The sequence below is a fragment of the Sciurus carolinensis genome, chromosome 1, assembly GCF_902686445.1.
Source record: "Sciurus carolinensis chromosome 1, mSciCar1.2, whole genome shotgun sequence".
In the NCBI taxonomy this organism is placed as follows: Eukaryota; Metazoa; Chordata; class Mammalia; order Rodentia; family Sciuridae; genus Sciurus; species Sciurus carolinensis.
In genome coordinates this window covers 49,117,429-49,137,011 of record NC_062213.1, presented here as the reverse complement: position 1 = coordinate 49,137,011, position 19,583 = coordinate 49,117,429, and the positions used below count along the sequence as shown (strand labels likewise).

Below are 19,583 nucleotides of genomic sequence, written 5' to 3'. Positions count from 1 at the left end.
TATAAAAATTAAATTAAAAAAATCAAAAAACAGCATAAGTTTTATTAGGGATATGTGTGTGACAAAGAGAGAGAATGTGGTTATTTATTTTCATTTACTTAATGGCCTTCAGCTTGAATTTTCAAAAATATCATGACTATAAGTAAATTGATAGGAAAATAGATAACAATGAATTAAGGGTTACTGGCGACCTAAGACTCCATTTATCTATTTGAGGTAGACAGAATTCAAATTGCCTTCATTAGCTGAGCAATATGCTGTGGAAAATGAGCTGGGTACTTATCAAAAGGCTTTTTCATTTGCATTTTTGCTAAATAACCAAGCTGCTCTGTTTTCTAACTGCTCAAGAGCTGTAAATAGGAGAAGAAGAAAAATAATTCAGGTAAGTAAGTCAGGGGATTCCAGAACTAGATTAAAGAAAAGAAAAAGTTTATTGATGAAGTTGTCAAAATTTTGCCTTGTATTATTTGTGATACAATAGTCTTACATGCAGTTAGGATCTAGTATATACAAATGCATGAATTCTCCCCACATCTCCCAGTACCACAGGCAAAGCTAGAGGCTGTTCTTTTGATAAATGATCAATACTTCAGCCTGACACTACCCTAGCTGCCCTGCTGTTTCTGGTTAAGAGACTGAATTTCAATTAAGCAGTAAATCTTTATGGAATTACAATTCCAACACTCAATTAACATCTTCCTAATCCCTTGCAATTCTGAAACATTATTATTTTGCACAGTTCTTTCCTTTAGGCTCACTCAGAAGGCGAAACATTCTTATTTGACTGGTAAAGCCATATTTTCCTTCAAATGAAAAATCAAGTATCAAACAACTGTTTTAAGTTTTTAGTCATGTGCTTATATGTGCAGAGAATGTTATATCTCCACGATGTAAGTTAGGAGGCAATAAGATGTATCAGTGACAAGTGCCTTGAAATGAATGCACACCTTCAGTCCACATGCTATATTTCAGATTTTTTTCTACATATACATTCCTTGAAATACTTATCATACAAAGCATAAAAACATTCACAGCACTGATCACACTCAAATCAGTGTAAACATTCCCATTTTCTAGGTTATCAAATCCTCCTACAGAGTTTTTCTTAAAAACTTTGTCTATTTTTAAAGAGTGTCGGTTGATATCTTAATAACTCATTAATAGAGCACACACCCAAGAATTTGTGCAGCCTTCTTTGTCAAGGATTTCAACATAGTAAGACAAAATATAGGCAATTTGATAGTTTTCTCCTTCATATAAGATTTTAATTTCAATTTATGAGGTCAAAAAGCCAAATTAACACAACTTCAAAACTATAGATTTTAAGATTTCAGCATGAAGAATTGATACTTATTTGAGGAGCTAGATATGTTTAATCTTATTTAAATTTTACACAATAGGTATATGCATGGAAATGTTACAGATTATCCTATAAGTATACATAGTTTTTATCACTTACAACATTAATTTAAATCTTAAAAATAATGTGACTTTAATAATTAGAGATATAATTGCAATAAAAGATAATTTTATCTTTTGTAATTTTAAGAACATTGTTTCTCTGACATTTTTACCAACACATTTTTGCCTGTGCCAACAAAATTCTCTCATCAGAAGTACTTCTCTTCTCAATCATTTAGAATGCAAAAAAAAACCAAAAAACAAAAAACCTAACAATTGACTTGAAGAAGTCTGAGCAATTTCATTGGGATGACTGTGACTTTGATAAAAAATAAAAGAAACATTTCATTTTAGATTTTAGAATCAAACTTTATGGTTCAACAACCATGTTTCCAGATATTTTATTATTAGATGCTTAGGTACAGATTAGTTTAAAAAATCGTGCATGCAAAGAGCTTTCACTTGCATTCTTCACAGCCTGTGATTTAAACTACATGGTAAGAACAAGAAAATACACATCACAGGCTTTTTGAACTGATGGTTATTTAGCCAGCACTTAAAACATTAATCTGTTTGACTCCAATGTTTTTGGCTGTGAATTCCACTATACTTGAAATCTCCCAATAAATCTCTCTATTTTTCTAAAAAGTTATGAAGAATCTAATTATATTTATTTTGGAAAACAAGAACAGTTTTCTTTCTTTGAAAACTGACATTTTAACTCAACCTCACTTTATCCATTACATGATCGAACCCTGGGTGTCCTAAAAATGCAAGGCTATTACAATAATTCAGCTAACTAAACCTTCTAATGCACTAACAAAGCTTCATTTCATGACTAGGCTTAATTCATCAAGGAGGAATTAAGAGTTTTATTAGCTGATTAGTTGTCATCAAAGCTATGCATGCTTGTTATAGAACAACATTCTACAATGGTGAGGACGAAAAATATTTAAGTCTTACAAGAATTAGGCACATGGATGGTTAGGAATCATGTAAGTCTAAGATCCTATAATTGAATTTTTTTTTAAAAATCAGAATTGAAATATGCATTTTTGTCTAGAAACATAGCCTTTTATTCGAGTAACTTATGTTAGTTATTGAGTTTTTTTTTTACATTATTTTTAATGTCAGAATAATTATAAGGATTAGAAAACTGATGGCTTTGTTGGGATTGAGATGCAAGAAACTGGTTTTGGGTAAAAATAGAGATATAATATAAAGATAATGAATCAGACTGGGAGACCAATAAAATAGATAAAAGTCAGAAGAGAAGGGGCAAAAATTTATAGACTAGAAAGGTGGTAACAGGACAGAAAGTAACACAGAAAAGATACAGTAGAAGCCACATCACCAATGTTAATCACAAGTTTCAAGTGGAAACACCGGCAAAAGATATAGGAAAAACCACAAATTAGCTTAATGGCTATCTGATGACTTTAATAACTCACTACAAAATCCTTTAAGAAGTAATATTTTTCATTTTTTATATTTATATTATTTATAGATACAGTGTAAGGTTTTAATCTTTAACCCAAAGAACACATACATAACTATATTATCTACTGACTCATACCAATTCTTGTTCTAAAACATAATAAGCCTTATATATTGCTTTAAAGTTTTAAAGGCAAATATAGAATCAATGCTTTAAGTTTGTAAATTAGTAAATGCTGGGGCATTCTAAAAATAAAAACATGTCTATTTGCACTGAAAAGAAAGCATGCACTTACCATCATGATTAGGATTTCCTAGTGTCCATGGCTCATCTGAATCAAAATGAGTATCTCCTCCAATTCCTGGTCCAGGGAAGTAGGCATGTGCCAAAAATCCTCCCTCCCCATCAAAGGGAGAACTGTCTCCATGAAAACCAGATGCAAAAATAATGGTTATGTCCACATCACGTTTGCCATTTTCTAATTCACTGTAGGGAACTTCTTCAAATGTCAGAGGAGTTACATTCTGCCACACATCAAAGGCACGGCGAATAGCCTTACGGGTCTCAGGGTCTCCTACTTTAGGAGTTACGTTCTTTATGCTGAAAGTTAGAAAAGATAATAATCAGCTTGGCTCTACTATGTCAATCTTATTACAGGTTTTGATCCATAGCTCAGTAAAATGTCAGGGAAAACAGTAATTTTAAATCAAAATGAAATTTATATGTTCTTCTTGTCTCCACAGCTAATTTTCGCTCTCTTGGGATCATTTAATTATCAACAGTATAATATTCAGTTATCAAGGGTATCAATGAGAAGATCTCTGCAGAATGGGCTAACAGTCAGTTTGCCTCCTGGACAACAATGCAGCCTGCCAAACAATCAAACAGGTACAGCAGGTTCAATTTAAAACAAAAATTTCAATTCCTTCATGTTTTTAATTATTCTTAGAGGTACGTCATTGTATCCACTCACATCAATTTCAAACACAATACTATTCAAGCTTTTATTTATGAACACTAATTCTACGGACATAATCACCTCTTAATTTTTAAACATAAGATTAAATCATAATTTCTGATACTTTTATTTTAATTAAAATTTTCTAATTAAAAATATACTGAGTAATCATATGAATTAAAAGAAGTAAACCAAACTAGAGTTTGTTCTTATGCTAACACAAATCAGTGAAATAATTATCAATATTATTCTTGATTATTTTACACTAATCAGATATTTATCTTTTTCTAGATAAGTTAACTGAAACACAAATAAAACTAGTCTGTATGTATGTGTGTGTGTGTGTGTGTGTGTGTGTGTGTATATATATATATTTTTTTTTTGAATTGAGGACTGAACCAGGGATGCTTTACCACTGAGCCACATCCTCAGTTCTTTTTACTTTTTTATTTTGCTTAGAATCTCACTAAATTGCTCAGGCTGGTCTTGAACTTGTGATCCTCCTGCCTCAGTCTCCCAAGTCACTAGGATTACAGATATGTGCCACTGTGCCTAGCAAGTCTGTATATTTTTTATATTGCAGTACTATAAACCCATGATATGCATGTACAAAACAATGCGTAAATTTCATAGGAGTGATAAGTGAGTTTCAAACCCTTTCAAACAATAATCTTCCAAACATGAATTTACACTAATGAAATATTTTAATACAAAAAGAATATAATGTCTGTTTTAATACAAAAAGAATATACTATTATATTATAAAGAATATAATATAATATTAATTGTATATTTATATAGAATATAAAGAATATAATATAATACAATCAGAAAAAGAGTACTGGAAGCTAATGATGGAACACTAGTCAAATTATGGTGTCTCTGTATGTCATTATATATATAGAACTCAAAATTATTTTGCCTTTTAAAATTTATTCATCAAAACATAAAAACTTTTAGGATGTACTTTCCAGTGGCAAAGAATAATAGGGAGACTACATACAACCCAATTGTAACCATGTCCAGATAATTACAATGTTAGTTATGTTAAAGAATTATGTTAAAGTAATAGTGGTATTAATTGAGCAAGCACTTCACAACATCTTATTATATCCCTGGAACAATCCCATGAGATGGGCTTTTATACCTATCTTACAAAAAAAGAAGTTAAGGTTTACAGGAATCTAGAAAAAAGCTTCTAAGTGATAAAGCTGAAAAAACTCTAAGCTTCATCCTAAACACTGTAAGAATCCATTGTCTTGAATTCTAATGTTAGTCTTTATGTGAAAAATAAGGTTTCCACTATTTTCTAATATAGTCCAGAACACATTTACCATGATGATTTGATGGTAACTATTACATATAAAGGAAAAGAAGCAGCAACCCAAGTAGCAATGGAATGGAGGAGAGGCATACTACAGAAAGAAATGGTGAGGGAAACGTCTTCAAGTGGAGATAATCTCATCAATGCAAACAATAGCATGGTACCTGGTATAGGTTAGAAAATGGGTGGGGCAAGGGTCAGGGTTTTGCTCTGAGTGACTGGAGCATCAGGAGCATGGATGTGACATTTGACTTATTCTTCAAATAGATAACTTGAGTCATGATGTAGAAAATACAAAAGTTGAAACAGGAAGAACCATCAGGAACTATTACAAAAGTCTAGAAGCTCTGGACCCGTGGTACCAGAGACACTGAGAAGTAGTTGTATTTTGGATGTACTTTGAACATAAACCCACTACGACTTATGATTAGCCACAAGCGAGGAGAGAAAAAGAAGAGCTGAGGAAGGTACCACAAATTTTCACCTGAACCAAACCATGAACAGAGCAGAAGCATTCATGACTGATCAGGGAGAAAGGTAGGCAGTGTTTTGTTGTTTCATTAGTTGGCTTTCATTTTGTGTCCTACTCAGCATTGTGTCTGGAATTATATTTTGAGAAAAGGTAAACATCTGCATTGAGCATTACAGACCTATGTCCAGCTTAGTCTCTAAATTCCCTGTTTTGTTGACGAAGAGGTATGCAGAATAATGTCATAACTCTGAATTTTGACTTACCCCATAATAGGTTCTGGTCTAGGTGCTAGAATCTTCTGTTATAGCGCTCAAATATTTTAGTGGTACGAGATAGACAGTAAAAAGAGCAAAAAAGAGTGATAATTTCAGATGGCACCATGAGGAGTGAGAAGGTGAAGAAGAGATGATATAAGCTATTTCAATGACAGGAGGAATGAAAGAAGCCCAGTACTGACTTTCCCACCAGAAGGAACAATAAGCAGGTCAAGCAGAGCCCATCAGTTCAAAGCATGTGCCTGCTGAGTAGTTGGGGCAAAATGAATACGAAGGACAGTGATACAAGATGAGAGAGGACTGGTGGGAATTGGAGGGCATTCTGTAAAGACAAGCCACTGGAGAGTTTTAAGCACAGAAGTTCCTTCATATTATCCCAGTCACAAATAAGGAAAATGGAGAAGGGGACAAGATGGAAGCAATAAAACACTTCAGAAGTCACATAATGTGATGGGCTGACAAATCTGGCTCCATGAGAATGTTATAGGCCAGACTCTAAGGGAAATGACTAAACAGACTCCATTTTGCTCTGAGACTCCATGTTATGTAGGAAATAAGCTTCTCCCATGGGAACACCCCACCTCTGTACCCATCATCAGTTACTTAGTGCAACATGTTTAACAATACAGAATGATGATTCCTATGTAAAGAAAAAATTGCTCTCTTTTGATCCCTATTGCTCCTAAACAATGCACCACGTGAACAGTGATTGTGTGGATGTTAGTAACTATTCTTTAGTTTGTACCTAGGTAAGGGTTATTTTGACCCACTTTCCCCTCTGTCGATGATCTCATGATGTTAATGTATAATTTTGAATCATAACAACAGACACTTAAGATTAATGTGATTTTTGGTATAAGAACCCCTACAACCCTGTGGTCAAGACTGTTCTCCCAATAGCCATTTTTGGGGCATTGTGTGAGACAGTCACCGGCCGGCTTAATAAAGACTCTCAAATTTGGACATATCAGTGGTGATCGGTCTGTTCTTAAGTTGCGCCCCATAACAATAAGAGAAGACAGAAATAGGATAAGGGTGGTAACCATTGAGACATAAAGGACTGATTTTTACTATATTTTCTGAGAACTGTTGATGTGGATTGGTGATGAATTCAATGTTGTGAAAAAGAAACTAATTTTTTATTTCAAATAATGGATAATCTTACAAATAGGAAAAACAAACATAATTATATGAGTATGATTTACATACAAATGTATATAATCATTCTGTGAAAATGAAGCAAAAATATAGTAAAGAATAATGAATGTGGAGCACTGTTTGGATTTGAAAATATGTCCTTGCGTTTTTTCAAAGTTATGCACTAATGAACTTCCAAAATGCTTCACCACGATACATGTGGTGTCAGTAATAAATACAAGACATACAAATGTGCCTCAGAGTCAGAGTTCAAGTTCTGAAACTGGTATTTGGTATTTGGTGTAAGCAAAAAACAGGAGTTTAGAAACTTTTAAGCTATTGAGAGGTATATTTTGTATTTACTAATATCTAAAATAAAAAGGGCACAGAGGTAATGTGTAATAAGAACAAAATAGACTGATATTCTGAACAGTTCTAATAAAGAATGCACAAAATGATTAAAAGTTCTAGCAAAAAAGACAATGCAGTAAAATGAGTAAAATGAAAGTTTATTCTGAAAAATGTAACAAAGCTAGATTAATATTAAAATATTTTACTTGCTTTTTCTTCTTTTTGAAAAAGTTAATATACTTCTTAAGACAATGGGTTTCTTTTTCTGAAGTCTGTATCTGGTTATTTCAATATTCTATTTCACTGATTCTTTCAAACTTCAATTTTAATAAATTTTGGAAATTTAACCTAAAAAAGATAATTACCTTTGATATTAGACCATACCTTAAATAATCCTACATAAAACTGATGAAGGGAAAAGTTCTAGATGTTACTCATTAGAACTACTGGTAATTTAAGAAAAGTGTGTCATTTAGCTGACTTAAAAGGTAACTGCATGAAGTTGGAATTTTCTAGTTTTAACATCAACAGATCCATCCTAGTTCATTTAATAAAAATTCTACATACTTAAGGTTATTGATCCTTCAATTTTTTTGATGCACTGATCAATCTCTTTCAAAGTTACATTACTGTTTTATCTCTAATATAGGAAACAAGAAAAAGAGCTACATACCTTAGCAATAAAAAAATCTTATTCTTGTGTCAAAATTATTTTGGTATGAAGAAAGCTAAATAGCCTTTACAATTAAATAAACAATTAGTGGTTTGGAAGAGCGCACTACTATTTTATGCAAAATGATTATCACTAAAGGAAATCTACTGTACTAGGGAAAATAGTTGCTAAGAGTACAAAATGATAAATAGCATGGTTGAATTGCTAGCATATCTATATCAAGAATATATTATAATCTATCAGGAGAAACTGCACAGACTAATTTACTCTTATTCATATTATGTTTGTATAGTTAACATGACTTCACAACATTGAATGTATAAGAAATTGTCAGGGAATAAAAATTAAATATGGAATCCTTCCAAGAAAACTTACATTAAATGGCTATTTTTCTCAAGATGCTGGCTTTCTAGACAAGACAGATTTAAGTACATACGCCTTGGATCTAATTTAAAAAGGGTCCCTTTCTTAGTCTATTACATGTCCCCTGGACACGTTGAGTTCTCTTTGAGTTGAGTTGAGCTCTCTTTGAAGTCAACAGGTTCATCAAACTCCATGTGTTTTTTGAGTTCAGAGAGAATAATAAAAATGTTTTGGGTAAGAAACTGATTATTCCTTAGCAACTTCTGAGTATCTTTGCTATATATAAATTATTAAAGTAAAATAACTTCTAGAATGTGTTTCCAGTTGTCATAGAGGCATTCATTTAAAATCAAGGGTAACTATAGAATGACTATACTGTGAAAATCAAAACTAACCAGTATAACATAGCATTACATGAATTAACGGACTATGATTTTAAAAATAATTCACCTGACAATTTAGGTTCCTGTTCAAATGCTCCTCCCCTCATTATATAAAATAATATTTGGAAATGTATATGTCTGAAAAATTATTTTATATAATATTCAGCAAATTTGGGAAGTAAAATCTCTTTAATAAAATTGTTAATAGTTTCTGTTATGTTGTGAAAAAACTTAAGCAAAACCTACTTAGAATTCATTAATTCATTTAGTAACCAACTTTCCAACTATTATATAAATGGCCTCTAATTTACCTGACAAGTGAATAAATTTCTTGATTTAAATGCCACTAATGATGAAGAAGATTGATAGAATGGATGGTTTAATTTTCCAATAATTTAAACTTTTAGATTTTTCTGAAGAACTATAAGCATTTGAGAATAATGGAAATCTCCCCTCTAAATATTCTTTCCATCATGTTGACAATCTTTAGCTTTAATCTTGAACTGTTTCTCATGTGACTACATTCAGGCCCCCTACCACTTTGATTGCTTTTTAGACATGTACATTGATTTGCCAAGAAGCAGCAAAAAATGTGTTTGCCATAAGAGAAAGTATACATGATAGGCATGTGGAGCAGGCTGCTCAGAGTCACTGCATGATGTATACAGAACAGCAGTTTCCAGGTTGTGCCTAAACTTGAGTTACTCCATCTTGTAAAGCATTAGTTGGCCATGGGCTACTCCATTTTGAGTACAAGTGCCAAGGCAGAATGACTTCACACCTAGTTTACAACAGTAAACAATCACCATCTGCCCAGCATAACCATAAGGCACAAAGTGATAAATAACTTTTATATACTGAGCTATCAAACTAAATCAAGGAATACCTGGACACATGAACATCCCAAATCATACTAGGAACACTAGACATGGGAGTTTGCCAATCTCATCACACACAACCCCCTCACATAAGATCCATAAAAGGAGAATTCCCCCCACGACTGGACACAAGTGGTATTGTGTCCCAGTCACCTTGTCACACATCAGGAGCCTGGCCCAGAAAAATCACCACAGTGACAAATCTCTGAATCTCTGTCCTTGAGCTTCAACAGAGTGCAGATGCTCCTGCCCATGACACTTCAAGTGGACACTGCCTTTGCTTACACAACTCCACGGAACTGGTTAGTTAAAATCCTTATCTGGTCACTTACGGTGATTTTAAGTCTGCATTCCTCTCTCTCTCTCTGCCTGTGCTCTTGTCTCAGCATCCATAATTCTGCAGCTGTATTAACCCTTTCTCAGTTTTCCTATCACACACACACACACATACACATACACACACACACACACACACACACACACACACACATACACATATACACATAATGATGTGGATATATCATATGTAACTTGCGTGTTATAGCTATTAGAAATTAAGATTGGAATAAAATTACTTGTGTTTGTCTGGCTTATGGCTACCAGGTGACCTGTGAATATTTGGTAAAGTGCCACCCCTGAAAGTAGTGTACCTTGTGAATGTATTGTTATTAAATAAATTCTGACATTGTGGAAAGACACAAAAATGTTTGATCTATGTTGATGGCATAGCTTGCTCATGATAAAAGATGTGGTCAACAAACCAGAGAAATTAGCATCAGTAACAAATTGCTTTCTGTCAATATTGTCAATGTATTCTTGCAACTTTAGTTCTTTCTGAGTCGCACTATACCATTGGTTTATAATGAGTTTTGCCATCAAATAAAACCTAGATTCTACCCCAAATCTTGTCTGCACCTTTTAATGGTACTCTTCAGTTATCCTTCCCATGAATAAATATATTTTGAGCATAAATGTCAGATTTTGTATTTATTTTTCTAAATATAGTAAGTAAATAGTAGCAAATAGTACTGATACATCAGGCAAGTTTTTAACACCTTTTAAATGTTAACTTTAAAATGAAATGTCCTTAACTCTCTTTCTCAACTTTCTATATTCCTGTTAAAATATACTTAACTATCTCAGAGACTTGTTCAATAAATTAAAAAGAATACTCATGATAGTTGGTGTTTACTAAGCATTCTGCTTCAAGTGTTATGAAAAATTTATTATTTTTTTCCATTACATTACTTATTTTTCCTCAAGTCTTGTGAGATGAGTATTGTTACAATTCTCATTTACATGTAGGGAAATGGAGACTTGAACGTAAGGAACTCGATTTTGATTTATTGGGTAGTGAGTTTCAGACTCAAAATTGAAACCCAGGTCTTACTCTAAAACAGGACTCAGTCACAAGCTGTGCTCATCTAGAACACTGAAGTTTCCAGGGACGAACACCTAATTATTTCAGTATACACAACTGACTGAGACTATTGTCAGTACAGAAATCCAGCTAAAGTGAAATTATAATCAGGTATAAATATAGCCATTCATATCCCTTTCTTCTTCCCTTCTTTATTCCTTCCTTTCTTTTTTAACAGAACATGTATAGTCAGTACCCTAGGACTCAGAAACACTAAATAGGGTGCACTCTCAAGAGTTTGGAGATCAAGTTAAAAAGGTCACTTTCTGAAATGGAAATGATGAGTTTTGGTATGTGGTGTTATCTATCTAAGCTTAGATACTTATTGATCAGCTTATGGTACTTATCAATTCTTTTGAACATGGTTGGGGTACAAAATCAATTTCATTGTTTTCTATATGGATAACCAATTATCACAATAATTTTCTAAATGAAGTAGCCCATCCTTTCTATCTGATAAACCTACCTATCCATAAATAAATGAATTTTGATGATATGTGTGAGTCTGTTTTTCTAATCTCTTGTTTGTGCTACTGGTCTATCTCTGTGATAATACCACATAATTAGTACTGTTAATTGGTATTGATTTGAAATAAGTCCTCATATCTACTAAGTGGAAGTATCTTGATATTTTCCTTGACCTTCACTATTCCTTTAGATTCAGTTTATTAAATTATGCCCTAAAACTCTGCTGGAATTTTGGTTTGGATTAAAATGTGTTAGTGGAAAACTTAAACCTTCATCATATTTATTTTTTCTATTGAGAGTAAAATATTTCTCTATATTTATTTTTGGCCACCCATTACATCTTTCAATAAACATTCATAATTTTCCCTATAAAAGGCTTACAATGGTAGGTTTATTCTTTGCTGTTACATTTTTGTGCTGTTATATTGTGTTATGTGCTACTCTTATAACGATCACACACTGCGTGTGTTGTGTGTATATATTGTCTATTTTCATTTATTACAAAGATAGTTATGCACTTTCAATTTTCTGCATTAATACATTAAGTGTTGACAAGTTATTACTCCCAAACTCAAAGAAATGAAGCTGAAAAAAACTGAAAATGAATGCTTCTTCAATCCATCAGACACTTGAAACCACAAGGCAAAAAGAAGAAAGGGGCAAATGCAGAGAATCAAAACTTACTGATAGCAAAAGTCCCCAAAGCCAGGAAATGGGTGGGATACATTTTAATAGAAGCCTGGAGGAGCTTGAGAATTCAAAACACCCAGGGGCAAAGCACAGGGGCTCCTCTACACACTCAAGAGCTTTGCCTCAAGAGGCCCCATAAGATTCTTAGTGAAAACCCTACCAGCAAAGGGAAGGTGGGCCAGGCTCTTTAAATATGCACAGGGTACTGGAATGAATTTCCATGAAAAAGCCTTATCTGATCTAGGTGAAAGGCAACTAAACTACTCAGCCACCTCTACCCTTTCAGTCCCACCAAAAGGAAAAAGGGAAGGGGGCAAAGAGGGAACTTTTCTGAAGGTCAAAGCCCAGAGAGTCAGGCTCACCAGAAGAGATTTAATCATAAGGTTATAGACTGCTTCCTTTCCACAATACCAAACCAACAGGGCTCCAGTACAATAGTAGTGGATTTCAAATAAAATAGCTTAAAGACACAGGTCTATTTAAGAAGAACTTGATGAACACTAAAGAGAGGAAGAGAGACAACAAGAGAACACCAAAAGAAATTCAGCTACAGAAATATTAAACACAGCCTAGCCCCTACACAGATAAACATAAAATACCACATAAAGGATTATTTACTCAGTTTCTCTTACCCAATATATTATACACAACTTTCAACAAAAAACTGTAAGCTTGATAAAAGGCAAGAAAAAACATAACCTGGAGAGACAAAATAAGCATCAAAATAAGACTAAGATATAGCAGAAATGTTAGGATTATCAAATAAGGTATTTAAAATAACTGATCAATTCGATAAATGACTCTAATGGCAGAAGTAGACAACATAAAGAAAGATATAGGTAATGTAAGTAGGGACAGAAACTCTATGAATCAAAAGAAAATGCTAGAAATAAAATAACATGTACTCTAAAACAAATGAAGAATGCTTTTTGATGGACTCAGTAGACTCTAACATGGCCAAGAAAAGAATCAGTGAGCTTAGAGATATATGTCAATGGAAACTTCCCAAATAGAAAAGTAAAGGGAAAAATAATTAAAAGAACAGAATATCCAAGAACTGTGAGATATAAGGTACATAATGAGAATATCAGAAGAGGAGAGAAAGCAACAGAAGTAATTTTTTACTGAGAAGGTCCTAAAGTTAATGACAGAGACCAAATCACAGATTCCTGAAACTCAGAGAACATGAAAAAGGGTAAGTATTTAAAAAAGGATAAGTATTAAAAAAATCTTAATAATATTTTCTTTCTTGGTGGGGGAGTACCGGGTATTGAACCACTGAGCCACATCTCCAGCCCTATTTTGTATTTTGCTCAGAGACAGTGTCTCACGGAGTTTCTCGCTTTTGCTGAGGGTAGCTTTGAACTTGTGATCCTTCTGCCTCAGCCTCCCCAGTCACTGGGATTACAGGTATGTATGCTGGCCCTTCATAATACTTTCTTAATTGTTTTGTGGAAGTTCAGATTCTAGAGATGGCAGAATAAGTTTGTTAAGTTAAAAAAATTCTATGAACAAATTTAAATAATGGTAAATACCAACTTCATGAGCTTGACTCAAAGCTCTTTTGTCTTTGATTTCTCTTATTTGCAGGAATAATTTCAACCATTTGCATAAAGCAATAATCTAGGGTCATACTACTTGGGAAGACAGCACAGAATACAAAGTAACATAGAAAAGTGTTCCCAAAATAACAAAAAGCAAATTCAATTCACACATTCCAAATATGTAGACAAAAAGTATACTGAATTTTAAATTTTATTTTTAAGCACATGCATATGAGGTATTCTTTACACAAAGAATATAATTATAAAGTTCTCTAACCATGTAATTTGTAGAAATGTTTCTTGACATTTCCTCTCCCTTTTTCCTGCCCATTGCTTTAACAAATGGTTTCTCCTTTTACAAATCTTGGCTAAAATGTCATTTTATTAAGAGACCTTCCCTGAATCTCTAGGATAAATTGGGTGACCCTGGCTTCCATTTGCCTTGCATCTAGTCCATACTTTTCATAAAAGTATCACATTCATATAATTTCGCATGCCTGTAAATTCCTGAGAATGAACAGGTTCCCATGTTTTATTTATTGCTATATACCCAGGGCCTAGCACTGTTCTTTGTTCATACTGAAACTCAGAAGCAGTTGTTCAATGAACAGGTGAATAAAAATGAACTTCTCCATTAGCAACAACTCTCACTATAGACTGGAAAGCACTTACATCAGTAGAGACAATGCAAAAAGCATGATCGCCTTGAACAATTACCGAAAGAATAAAAATCAAAATGGTTAGATTGATATTGAAAGATAATTAATAGATTCAGAGACATTGTGCTTAAATGGTAATTACTTTTTTTTTATTTTTTAGATTATATGTTGTTTGTTAGATGATGTAATATTTCTCGGAGTTCCTCAGAATACTGGCATTTATTCAAGAACCTAAAAGATGGTATGCTAAATGTTTCCAAGAATGTCTAGGAGGTCCCCAAATGGACAATTTATTCTCTTCTCAATTGCAGTTTTAAATTCCTTATGATAACATCATATCACTTATGTGTTAACATGTAGTCTGTGTTCAGAAAATACCAAACAAAATGTAAAAAAAAAAAAAAAAATCGTGAAAAATATGGGGAAAAGGAAATTCACCATAAGTTCTTATACCTGTAAGTGATGTGTTTGTGCTGCCACTTCTGTCCTGTTAAAGCATATCGCTTTCGACGAATATTAAATTTGGAGCTACCTCTTGTCTGGTCAGGTACACCACATCGAGGCTTCTTCATCCAGCTGCAAAAAAAATGATGTTTCAGTTACTTACCAGCAATCATAATTATTAATTTCAAAAGGAAATTGATTAAGGGGTTAATATGAAACAGTGGTAATGAAAACACAATCCATAAACTAAAGGGAAACCATCAATGTCCTTGCAACTGGAATCCAAGTAACATATTTTGGGGGAAAGATCAAAAATCACTACTTTACACCTCACATCCTTTGGATAATTGGATAATTTTCCTCTCTCTAATTCACTTTCACCTAACTATAGGCTAAAGTAGAATCTGCTATTAAAAGTTGTGTAATGTTGGCAATCATTAGTCCCTGTATCATTCTTAATATAATACTAATACCCAACTTTAATATTAATAATTTTTAAAGACTATTACATAATTTTAAATTCAAGGAGGCAATAAGTATGTGTTACTCTCTTCTAACTTAAAAATAACAGTGAAATTTTGTTCAAATAACATTTGCATTTCTACATTTTTTCTTCTTTATTTTTGACCATTGTTCTAATTTCCCAGTAGCAGCTATTTGCTCTGAATCTTTAATAACAAATTCAATTCTTAAAAAATATTTTTCCAACTATGAGGATTAACATCACATGAATAAAGTTAAGCATTTGTATTTGAATATTAAATGCTGCTTTCAATTTATTACTTTGAATACTTACTCAGAAACTGTAGTTAACTTCTTTTCCACAGTCTCATTTGACTATTGTTATGTTTCCTATCTATTCTTAAAAGTCTTGTCTAAGGAGAAAGATTTTCATGGTTTTGAGTAGCTTTCCTTTAGTGGCTTACAAAATGGTTTTCCTGTTCATTGACTCCTTTAATAACCACAAAGTCAATGCTCAATATACGTGGTAATATATGATTCACAAAATGGAAATGAATCAATTTTGCTGTATTTTGTCAGGTGCTTAACAATTTCTGTACTTTTTAAATGGTATTGAATATAGAAATTACTATTTAAAGGTACCCATTTTGTGAAAATGAATTAGTTTACTTGCTACTTGGATAAATCAGTTAACTTGCTTTTATAAACATAACAATAAATTCATGTACCAATGAAATAGTGACTTTTACTTCTTAAGAAGCATGCCACTTGGTTTCTACATTTTTATTCTGACCTCAGTAAGGCAGACATTTCAGTCATTAGATTTAACAAATGCCACTGGAGTTTAAATGCATTATAGTTTCTTCACAAAATCACCCTTTCCCTTTATTAAAAAGTCTCCCAATCAAATGAGATGTCTTACAAATGGTAACTCCTGGGAGACCATCCTGTTCTATGGAATTGAACTCTCTGGAAGTGAGAATGGATACCTTTTATTTTTAACTAACTCTCCAGGGCATTCCCAAACCCACTGAGTTTGAGAGATATTTCATTTGGCTGCAAAACACTCAAGGCAGGGGATCTACACATTCCCAGTACCTTGTGCAATGCCTAGCATGTAAGAGATATTTAGTGAATATACACTGCATAAATGGATAGGGACACAGAGATTTTTAAGTAAAAAATGGTCATTTTTAATGCATTTTAAAGATCTAGATACCGATCTAATTAACAAATATTAAGCATTAATGGTGTGTCTATAATGATTTAAGTTGCTCTTATATATGGATATTTCATCAATTATATTCTCAAAATATAATTCTTCTAAGATAGTACTTATACTTATTTATCTAACTGAAAGTACTACGAAATAAATGATATATAATTATAAAATAGGAATACATTTACTTAATGTGTGATGTGGTGACACTTATATTCAGTTAAGGATAATATTTAAATAAGTGCCTGGGAAGAGAAAAATAATTTTGGATAAAATTGACAAAATAAGATTATTTTTATCAGGATAAAGAACATTTTCAAAGAGGTATGTTTTGTAAACTAATACAAATAATATTAAAAATGAAGACAGTGATTTAAAAATTAAATAATTAATTCAAACTTTCATTTAAATTCATGCATATGATGGACACGGTAGTTTTCTCAGTAGAATATGAACATCTTCCAAAGGACAGAATTTTTAGGACTAAATATTGAATTCTTGTGCTAAATATATATCTCTGCTGAAATCCTAATGTAGTTCCCAGGATTTTTCCCCATAAAATTCTAATATTCCTGTGTTCTAACTATTTCTTCATCCATTTACTTATTTCATCCTGGTTCATATTTCTGAGTTTTTACGACATACTAAGATATAGGCAAGATGAAAGAATGGGTAAAAAGTGGGTCAAGGCAGAACTCCTTTCCTTGCTAAGCTCCTAATTTATAGATAAGATATACATGACAAGAAATTATAACAGCCCAACATATCTGTGGGTTCTTATAACTACAAATTCAATCAACTACATTACTAAAAGTATTCGAAAAAACTCGCATCTATACAAACATGTACAAATTTTTTGTTGTCCTTATTCCCTAAACAATAATCTAACAACTATTTAGATAGTACATACATTCATTGTACTGGTATTCTAGGTAATCTAGGAATAATTTAAAGTATACAAGAAGATATGTGTAGGTTATGTGCAAAGAGTTTACCTTTAAAGTAAGACACTTGATTATCTCCAGATTTTGGTATCTGCAGGGGTTCTAGAAGCAATCCCCCATGGATTCCAAGGGAGACCTGGAATAAATGCTCTCACATCTCCAGCTAGATATCCTATTCATCATCTCTAATATTACATGTCAGGAAAAGAAAAATTATAATTTTCCACCCCAAACTTGTACCATGTCATTTAATGTCTTATCTTGGGTGAAAGCTAAACACCTCTAATGCCCACACTAGATATCCAGGCAAAATCCTCCACTATGCTCTCCTCACACACAATCAATCATGATGTCTGTTCTACCTCTAAATATCTCTTTTATCTCACTCCATCACTGACTTCCTTCTCACTGTTAGTGGAAAATCTTCCCAAAGCAAAAATGTGCTCTCTATATGCTGAATGTGAAATGCCTTCATAGAAAAAATCCAATTCAGGCCTACATAGGGAGGGCGTTTCCTGTCTCCCTACTTCCTAAGGTTCACTCAGTTTCTACAGAATCAACAACTTCTTGTTTTGTTTTCTGTGACCTCTATCTGGAGTAACCTTTCCTCCTTACTAACCCTAAGAACCCAAGTCACTCTTCATATTCACCTCACGCAGGTACAGTTCACTATCCCAATGCCACAGATAATGCACTGTGCATTCTGATTCATATGTATCTGTCTCTATCTTTGAGTGACTTGTGAATGGAGGAAAGGACCCCAGAATGAGGACAGTGCTCAGTGAAATCTCCAATAAACAACAGGAAACAAATGAACCAAGTCTACAAGTCTTTTTGAAGATATTGATCTCCCCATTATCTTGTACGTTTCTTAAAAACTTTATAACTCTTTCCAGCTCTGTGTCTTGAAAAAAATGCTTATTATATGGACATAATATGAACACTTTTACATAAAGCTAAATCTTGAAGTAGATGACTTAAGTGCTAGAAATAACCATAACATTATGCAAAAAATAAACACAATGGCAGGCATAATCTAACATCAAATAACAATACAAATAATTTTTAATGAAGGTTGGTCAAGTTGAGAAGACTCTGTTAAACTCACAAATATTTGTAGCAAATATCCACTTAGTAAATCCCACATATACCCATGCATAAAACATAAAAGAAGCAGGAATTAATATGGGAGGTACACACACACACACACACACACACACACACACACAACAAGCTATGGGTGTATATCTTTATTTATTTATTCATTACCAGCTAGTAACTAGCAAAATCTGATTGCCACTTTTTCTGTATTATTTTTAGACAGTGCTTACTAAGTGTCTTTGATCAAACACATTGTGTGGCAACTTGCAGCTAATAAAGGTATGCTTCTTTACTGACTCATTAGGGGGATTTTAATTTGGCATTCCAAAGCAAAGACATAGGGAAAGGACAGGGGAGCAGAGTGTGAGCAATGAGAAAGTTAATTCATAATATCAAAGTGTAAATAATAGCACAACCCCACTTTGCATAAATACACTGATTTGCAATATTGACTTACGGTTTTGGGACCAATGCACTTTTAACTATTGGGCAGATCATTAATGTCTTCATTTAAATTAATTCAACTTAAAAAGAAAAAAATCTAAAATCAGTGTTGTGAGAGGAGTGAAAAAGTTGAGAGTAGTGATTTTTACTGCAGGGGTGTCCACTCTGCTTCTGCAGACTCACTAGCCCTGTGACATTAGTCAGATCACTGATTGCATTCTATGACTCAGTTTCCTCATCTGTGTAGGGGAGATGATAATATTACTTCCCTTACTGAGTTTCTGTAAGGATCAAATTAGTTAAATCATGTGAAATACTCAGGATAGTGTCTAAAAGATAATAACTGCTACTATTAATTTATAATAATTATAAATAATTTACAAATATCAGGAGTAGACAAATTAATAGTAGAACACACAGCAGCTACAATAACTGTATACAAAAACCAATCAGTTTCAGCTCATGTTGACCTGTAACTTAACACACAGCATTTTATGTCATGCAGAACAGGGATCGTCTGGTACTTTGATACTAG

At 33.0% G+C, this 19,583-nt stretch overlaps 1 protein-coding gene across 1 annotated transcript in view; it reads right to left on the bottom strand.

The window, feature by feature from the left end:
- The window catches only part of Mmp16 (matrix metallopeptidase 16), a 271,651-nt gene that overhangs the window by 116,894 nt on the left and 135,174 nt on the right, over positions 1 to 19,583 (bottom strand). Inside the window, exons 3-4 of the mRNA XM_047520914.1 lie at positions 14,888 to 15,010; positions 3,135 to 3,439 (exon numbers count right to left, since the gene is read on the bottom strand). Coding sequence (XP_047376870.1) covers positions 3,135 to 3,439; positions 14,888 to 15,010 — 428 coding nt within the window. The remainder of the gene's footprint in view (positions 1 to 3,134; positions 3,440 to 14,887; positions 15,011 to 19,583) is intronic.